General features: G+C 32.7%; 1 protein-coding gene across 3 annotated transcripts; it reads left to right on the top strand.

The window, feature by feature from the left end:
• The first annotated feature begins 1228 nt into the window (after positions 1-1228).
• On the top strand, positions 1229-7585 carry LOC109819359 (putative methyltransferase PMT20). 3 transcript variants are annotated; one of them, XM_020385066.3, is made up of 8 exons: positions 1229-1377; positions 2596-2884; positions 2974-3122; positions 3228-3423; positions 3894-4104; positions 4585-5257; positions 5356-5433; positions 6638-7585. In XM_020385066.3, exons 2-8 carry the CDS (start codon positions 2618-2620, stop codon positions 6858-6860), a joined length of 1797 nt encoding a protein of 598 aa, XP_020240655.1. In that variant the 5' UTR covers positions 1229-1377; positions 2596-2617; the 3' UTR covers positions 6861-7585. The 3 variants fall into 3 exon arrangements, with proteins under 3 accessions (XP_020240655.1, XP_020240656.1, XP_020240657.1); XM_020385067.3 differs by having other exon boundaries at positions 1237-1377; positions 2568-2884; XM_020385068.3 differs by lacking the exon at positions 1229-1377 and adding an exon at positions 1423-2432.
• Positions 7586-8871: the final 1286 nt, after the last annotated feature.

The raw sequence follows: 8871 nt of genomic DNA on the forward strand, positions 1-8871 counted from the left end.
TATATTATAAATTTTATCGCTTAAATAAAAGTAGAAAAATCTAGCACCTAAAGAAAAACATAAAGAAAAGTATTATAAAAAAAAACGCGTAAACAAAAAGCAACGATATCTACGTAAAGATAGTATCTCCTTATCTCTCCCTTCCCCTGCATCAATGCCTTGAATTTTGTTTCTGAACCTTTCAGATAATATTTCCTTATTTTTTTATTTTATTTTATTGGATAATGTTAACATCAACATGGGTAGTTTTGTTTTATTGAATAAAAGAATTTATTCAATTTGCTGGTATCTTATTTTTAAATTCCGTTTTTTAATAATAGAATTATAGGTGGGGACAGTGGGGCAAAAGAATTAAATGAATTTTAGAATAAGCTTTTCTTTAAGGGTGCCACGTGGCAAATTATGCTTAGTTGATTAAAAAGGAATCCAAGTGCCAGGGTCCTTGTTTTGTGCAAAAGCCAAAGTCATACCACAGCTCAGGCTTAGGTTTCAAATTACTATAATATAATATTCACGTCACAGTTCTTCCCTAATTAGTGGGTGCCACGCAAAAACGCCAGAAAATGCAATATACATGGAAGAAACAATGACAAATAATTTTGCGAAAAAAAGGCAATTTATTTTTTCTTTGCGTGTTACAGTTATGCACTGTAAATACCCTAGTGGTTCTTTTAAAAAATTAATGATCCATGTCCAATTGAAGAATGAATAATTTAATAACTTATTTTAAATTTTTCACATTACCCAAAATCTATTTATTTACCTTTATAAAGCTAAAATAGTTGAATGGGTGGAAATTTAATTTTCAACTTGAATATGAACTCACGGAAAAAAAATATTACTTTATTTTTATAAAAAAAAAATGATTTGATAAAAGAAATTATACTTAAATCCTTAAACATAATTTACAAGAATATGATAGTCATTTTTTAAAGCACATTACAATGAACAATAAATGTTTTCTTTCTACTTCTTGAGCTCTTTGTCTCTAATAATTCATCTATTAATTTAATTAATATTAATTTATAAATTTTATTTCCATCTTCCATTAAGTAAAAAAAATAAAATAAAGCAACTAGAAAAGTAATGAAAAAAAAAAAAAAAGTAGTGGTGGGACGGTGTACGATGAATTGGACGCAAGCAAGCACATGGTATTATAGGTATATATATATATATATATATATATATATATATATATATATATATATATATATATATATAATGGTGGAGCTAGTTAGTCATAGTATTAGGTATTATCTGACTCAGCTAGCTGCACCCTGCATGGACTCTTTTTCTTCTTAGTTCCTCTTCCTCTTCCTTCTCTCTCACCACTCTTTCTATTTTCGTTACTCTCACTTTACATATCGAAACAGACAAGTAAGTGTCTCCTTATCTCTTCTCTTCTTCTGTCAGATCTCTTTCCGTTACCATTTGTCATTCTTTTCTGCCACGGATCTGATTTTTTTTTTCTTCTTCTTCATGGTGTTTTTGCCTTTCATATTTGACTGTGTGTTACTTTGCTATCACCCAAGCAAAGTTTTTTTTTTTTTGCTGTTTTACGATTGGGTTTGGATATTTTAGATTCTTATTATTTACTTTTTTTTTTTTTTTTGAATTGTGTTGGTGAAAGTTCAATTGGAGGGGGGTTACTTGGTCTTTGTTCTTTTTTGAAATGTTACACTCTCGCAGACTCTGTTAGTGGGGGTTCAGGGGAAAAACAATTCATGGGTGTAACGAGAAATGGTTGTTATGTTACTGTTATTTGAAGTCGTTTCTTAATTATTTGTGTTTTTTTTTTCATGGCAACAGAGTGTGGTGTGAGATCTAGAGCTTCTTTTTTGGTTTTTGAATGGAGATGAAAATTGTTAAGACGAGTTGCGTGGAAAGTAGTAATTGTTGGTTGCTGAGTATTGACCAGCTGGAATTTGATCATCATTTGTATTCTCTTTCACATTTTTTGGTTCCACAATCTGGATCAATCATGGGAATTTGTGTATTCTCGCTCTGGTCTTGTTGTTGTAGTGATAATGTTTAAGTCTTGTTTTTGTTTGTATCGATCAACATTGGTTGTTGGCTTCTATGGATTATTGATTCCTTGGCTTTTGTTGTTTTTGAATCTAATGATGTTCTTCCGTTGTTCTCCTTTTGGCTTCAGTGGTTTAACTAGGATGATTTGATGATTTTAGATGAAGTGGAATTTTGGAGTTGAATGAGTCATAGTGTGACTGATATGCTTGTTTGGTTCTGGAATAGATAGCAAACGAATGCTATCTTCACTTTTTTTTTTTTTTTCTTTTCATTATTCTAGCATCATCTAGATTATTATAATAATCATAATTATCAGGTTTGAAACAGCGACAGAAAGTTTACTTTTTGGTTGGTGGTCAGAATGGCTCTTGAAACCTGGGAATTCTAAGTGCCCATTTTTGTTGGTGATTATTTATGTTTGATAAATAATGATAACTGACTATTTTGAATGAGATATGGATTTGATTTGATTTTTATTGTTGGCCATATCATTCTTTGAAAGGTGAGTTGGGGGATCTGGTAGCATGTTTCCAAATTAGTGATGTTGAGTTTATTGCTTTTCTACAGATAGTTGATTATTTCACGAACAATGAACAATAAAGATGGAAAATCAGTCACCCAGCCGGACAAGAGCAGGATTGTCCCTATGGCAATCATATTTGTGGTGCTATGTGGATTTTCTTTCTATATGGGTATTATCTTTTGTTCTGAGAAGGACAGATTTGTGTCAATTTACAGCCAGAAAGCCATTGACTCCCCCAAGACGTCCTCAATAAGTTCTCTGCAAATTAAATACGCCAGTTTTCCTGAATGTAGCATTGACTATCAAGATTACACTCCATGCACAGATCCAAAGGTAAAATGACCAACAGTAGTCCATTTTCTGATGCTATAGGATTTGTAGAAGAAAGTTCCCTTATTAGTTAAGTATGCTTAAATTTACAGAGATGGAGGAAGTATGGCTCCTATCGGCTTACTTTGTTGGAACGCCATTGCCCTCCAAAATTTGAGAGGAAAGAATGTTTAGTTCCTCCTCCAAATGGTTATAAGCCTCCAATTAAATGGCCAAAGAGCAGAGATGAATGTTGGTACAGGTACAATATGTCTTAAAAGCTAACAATAAAAGGTTCTCTTAGTTTAGAATTCCTGTAATTGCTATTTGTCCACTCCTTCAAGTCTTCTGTTATGTCTAATTTCAGGAATGTTCCATATGACTGGATTAACAAGCAGAAGTCTAATCAGCATTGGTTGATAAAGGAAGGGGAGAAATTCATCTTTCCTGGTGGGGGTACTATGTTCCCCAATGGTGTTGGTAAATATGTTGATTTAATGCAAGATCTGATCCCAGAAATGAAAGACGGGACTATTCGAACGGCCATTGATACTGGTTGCGGGGTGAGTTTTTTTTTAAATATCTATATATATATATATATATATATATATATATATATATAGGTTGCGAATTACATTCTCCAGGTTCTTACGTAAACAATAAATTTCTTGTTTAACTTTAATTTCATGCGCTGCTTCATCTGGTTGTGTTTTTTAACTGCAGTACAAATATGTTTTCAAACCAATATAGTTTTTACCTCAAAACAGAAAACCAATTAATTTTAATTGCGTTAGTGCTAGTAAAATGCCTATTAAGATGATTTACAGAAGAAAGAATAAGGTGGGGAATAGGGGATTAAAACACTTCCATTGTATTCTTCATGTACATCTCTGTTCTTGTATCTTCCTGATACTAAACTAGGGATTTGGGAAGTGTCAGTAATATAATTCCTATTTCATCCTTCTAATTCTGATCCAATTCAATTACTCAAACATGTTGTAGACAAAACTTACATCAATTAATTTTACTTTAGGTTGCTAGCTGGGGTGGTGACTTGCTAGATCGCGGGATTCTAACTCTTTCTCTTGCACCAAGAGATAACCATGAAGCTCAGGTTCAATTTGCTCTGGAGCGTGGTATCCCTGCAATTCTTGGTGTCATTTCTACACAGAGACTTCCATTCCCATCCAACGCTTTTGATATGGCTCATTGCTCCAGATGCCTTATCCCATGGACAGAATTTGGTACTTTATTTTTATAGATTTTGAACTTTTAGTATCTAAACAGAATTTATTCCTTTTTATGCAACACTTTTCAATGATCACGAACTTTAGTACTTTACCCGATAGTAGCTGCTTATGTTTTGGATTTCAAGCATATGTAGTAAATACACGGGGTTATTTCAAATCAGGCTGATATATTGTTTTGAATGAGAACCTGGATATTTGGTTCTTTATTGGCAATTTTTGACTTCTTGGGTTTTAATCAATGTGAAGTTGTTTCTATTTGAGAGGTTTTATTGGCTTGTTAAGTGTGACTGTTTTATAAAGTGGTAAACAGTATTCCTTTGAATTAGATCCCACATTTATTTCAGGTTGTCAATTTCACCCTAATCTTGCTGTTTTGATTATTTGTTATTTGTTTTCTTCTAATCTCTTTCTACTTATAGCTCTGATAAGTTCACTCTAAATTCTCATTCTTTTTTATGGGGCATCTGGTTTTAGGTGGAGTTTATCTCCTTGAAATACACCGGATTCTTCGTCCTGGAGGATTTTGGGTCTTGTCTGGTCCACCAATCAACTATGAGCGCAGGTGGCGTGGATGGAACACAACAATTGAAGCACAAAGATCAGATTATGAGAAACTGCAGGAATTGTTGACTGCATTGTGCTTTAAAATGTACAAGAAGAAGGGTGACATTGCTGTATGGCAGAAGTCTTCGAATAACAATTGCTATGATAAGCTGGCTAGAGATACCTATCCACCTAAATGTGATGACAGCCTTGAACCAGATTCAGCATGGTATACTCCTCTTCGTGCCTGTATTGTGGTTCCAGATCCTAAGTTTAAGAAATCAGGTCTATCATCCATTTCGAAGTGGCCTGAACGGTTGCATGTTACACCAGAACGGATTTCAATGGTTCATCGTGGGAGTGCTAGTGCTTTCAAACATGATGACAGTCAGTGGAAGAAGCAGACTGCGTATTACAAAAAGTTGATCCCTGACCTTGGGACTGACAAGATAAGAAATATAATGGACATGAATACGGTATATGGAGGTTTTGCTGCAGCCTTGATTGATGATCCTGTGTGGGTCATGAATGTAGTCTCATCACATGCTACCAATACACTTCCTGTGGTTTTTGATCGAGGCCTTATTGGAGTCCTCCATGACTGGTAATTTGGAAATATTTAATATGAGCAATAAGGATTTTTTATATCGAACATACTTTTGCCTTGTAAGATCTGATGTTGATTTGATTTTTTTATGGTAGGTGTGAAGCTTTTTCAACATATCCTCGAACGTATGATTTGCTTCATCTTGATGGACTCTTCACTGCAGAAGGCCACAGGTGATTATGTCAACTCATTTTCATAGAACATTAAACTAATAAATTATAATACTGAACACAGAAATCACACACAATGCAACAATACACATGCTGTCCCAGAGACTAAAAGTCTCCATCAGAGTATTCTCTGTTCACAAACTGCAAATAGCATGCTTAATTACATATCCTACTATCTGGTATATTCCTAATGAATAGTCGAAATCAGTTAATTTCTATGAATAACTGCCCCAGAAAGTTTCTAATACAAAATTATTTTAGGATAAAGTTATTTTCTAACCCAATCCATTAATGGATCCTTTTCTAACCCACTTGGATTTTGGTTCCCATTGCATTGAGCATTAACTAATGAATATATGACTATAGAGTGAGCTGTTGTATATAGACACATAAAAATGTTTTGGTCAAAATCTATCACTTGGACTTTTTAATTTACTTTTTTAAACAAGTTAATTTGAACGGGCTCTAAATATATTTAGGGGAAAAAGAGATAAACTTAACTTTTCCGTTGTTGCGGTGATTCAATTATCTTTAGGTTTTGCTTTGCAACTTTAGGATTTTATTTCCTTGTGAACTCACTTGGATTGAGACTGAAGGTAGTTTTATTTTGAAATTTATGTTCTTGGATTTAGCTTCTAACAATGGGAGCAAAGGAGCACCAACCTTTAAAATAATAAGTAATAACTGTACACATCTGTGTCGAACACTTAATGGACACTTGGGATACACCTAGCTGCATTTTACAATTTCTTTTAATAAGTTTTTAGCTTCAATACTAATAAAAATGTGAATATCATATTTGATAAATGATCATTTCTTTTTATCTCAATTGTGACTCATTAACTTTAAAACATTGATTCTCTTTTTATTCACCATTTATGTTAATTTTATACTAATAAATTATACTGTAACTATGCTGTGTCCTATTATAATTTTTAAAATTTCTTGCATCTCTGACTTTGTATGTCGTATTGTATCTGCCTTTTGTTATATTTTCTTGTGGGTTAATCTCTAGGTTGGGATTAATATTTTCCATTTACCGGAATAGCAATGTTGGTTAACACAATGAGTAATTTGACGTCATCCTTTTCAAGTATTAGAAGATCTAATTTAATCCAACAGTAATTACAGTGACTTAAATAGGGCTTATTAATTTGTTTCTATGGCCGACACTGAACTTGTTCTGACAATGATTGTTACATGGCAGGTGTGAAATGAAGTATGTGTTACTGGAAATGGATCGAATCTTACGACCTTGGGGGTATGCAATCATTCGTGAATCCAGTTATTTTACAGATGCCATCACAACCATTGCTAAGGGTATGCGTTGGGAGTGTCGTAAAGAAGATACTGAGAATGGCAGCGACATTCAGAAAATACTAATATGCCAGAAAAAGCTATGGTATTCATCCAACCAGAGTTCAAGATGACAAACTATGGAACTTGATGATGGTGGTACTGGTTAGGGTAGTAGTGCCATGGAGTAGAAGCAGAGGAAGGGAATTCAGAGTTGCTCCGGGCATATATGGACTCGAGTTCTATAATATAATGAGCCAAGATTCAGTCAAGTTTAACTTTGTCAAAAGAACAAGTGGTAACCCACTAATCTGATTTTAATTTATAGAGAGAAATTTCATATATACATATTACATAATTATATATCACTTGCTTTCTTTTAAGCACCCACCACTCCCTTTAGACAAAAAAAATGTTTGTTTAGTAACAAGATGCTGCCAGCGTGAAGGAATTGAATCCCACAGGAAGCATATGATTTACCACGAGTGCTGCCATTTCAAGGACCGTGATATTTGTGTATAGTAATTGTTTTACCGAGAATAGCACTCTGCACTTGTATTAATGCTGAGCATGATGCAGTGAAACTCGGACATTTTTTTAGATTGTTTTTACTGTGAGTTGGCAAATGAAGTTCTACTTGTTAGGTGGAATTACTGGAGTATTTAAACTGTTACTTTGATTCACGAATAGTGGTTGTATCGTTAAAATGAGATTTATTCTACAGTTTGCTGCAGCGAACATTATTAACAGTCATGTTTGTCCAGCACTATTTCTAATTTCGTGAGTTCTCCTTGTACTCCATGTTAAGTTATTCTCGGAAGAAATTTAAGAGGATAATTTATTTATTTTATGAATTTAATATATTTTGGAATGAAATGTTTTGTTTGAAAAGAATTTAGAAATTATTATTATTAGTGAAAGTATTTTGATTATTTAGAATTATATAATTTTTTTTCAAGAAGTAAGAATTTCAAAGTTTTCAAAAATGTCAAAATTAAAAAATTTTCATATTTATTTTCTCTATTACTTAATTATATATCTTTTTTCTTCTTTATCAATATTGACATAAAAAGTATACATAATTTTTTTAAACTATTAAATATTTAAAATATGATTAATGTTTTTTTTTAGAGTTTAATAATAGCATTTCAATTTTTATGTATATATTCAATAATTAAGTTTGTATATATGGTAAACATTAAATTGTCTAAACGAAACTAAGAATTTATGATTTTAATAATTTTGAATTAATTTATTCAAACAAACTATTTAATAAAATTTCTATTACTGGTACAAGTGAACCTAAACACAAGGATGTTAAGTCCATGAAGAAAAGTCAAATACATTATTCCCACCAATTTGTAATCTACCGAGTGAAAAACGATTGTACCTAAACAAAGAAAATTGTGTGACAATAATGGGATGTTGTCTAGTTAAACCTTTGCTTGTCCTACTTGGTACAAGCCATTCCTTTGCATAGATTCCTTCACAATATTTTCGTCATCTAGGCCATTGTAGCTTTGACCATATTGTTAATGGCTTGCTTGTGGTTTCGTTCTGCACCAAGTTATCAATGTGGCACTGGTTAACCACTCTAAAAGCTCAATCCACCTTATCAATAAAAGACATTGCAGGGAGTTATTTTGCAAAGCTAGCATAAATAGAAATACAAGTCAATGTATTAATGTGCCAATTTGAAAATGATAGAGTTTCCACCATTGAAAGCATTTAATCAAGACTATGATTTCACCTTTATAAAATCCAATGTTTGCAATCCTAATCCTACAATGTTTACATCCTTCTTTTGAGATGAAAGGAAAAAGCCTTGGAAATACCTCTTTGAGAAAAGATGTCTTTAATCAAGTGTCATGCCAAAAGTTGGCCCATTCTCCGCTTCTCACATTGTTAGAGAACTATCTCAAAACAATATTAGGTTGACTTTCTAATTTGTTTAAGTCCAACCACCACAATGATGTTACTTTGTAATTCTTATTGCATGAAGTACTATCCCTATCCATTGGCCCATATATATAGTTAACTATTTTGCACTAAGTTACACTTGATTGTCGCGACATCTCCATTTCCATTTATAATGATTAAGCTAAGGTTAATCCTTTCTAGATTCTTCACTCCCAAACTATCTTT

This window comes from Cajanus cajan, chromosome 5 (genome assembly GCF_000230855.2).
Source record: "Cajanus cajan strain Asha chromosome 5, NIPB_CcT2T_4, whole genome shotgun sequence".
Taxonomy (NCBI): domain Eukaryota; kingdom Viridiplantae; phylum Streptophyta; class Magnoliopsida; order Fabales; family Fabaceae; genus Cajanus; species Cajanus cajan.

Bases quoted from the DNA above. Each gene is read 5' to 3' on its own strand.
- LOC109819359 (XM_020385066.3), top strand. From the start codon at position 2,618: ATGAACAATAAAGATGGAAAATCAGTCACCCAGCCGGACAAGAGCAGG. The intron at 2,885-2,973 runs GTAAAATGACCA...TTAAATTTACAG, and splicing joins CTCCATGCACAGATCCAAAG to AGATGGAGGAAGTATGGCTC. The intron at 4,105-4,584 runs GTACTTTATTTT...ATCTGGTTTTAG, and splicing joins TATCCCATGGACAGAATTTG to GTGGAGTTTATCTCCTTGAA.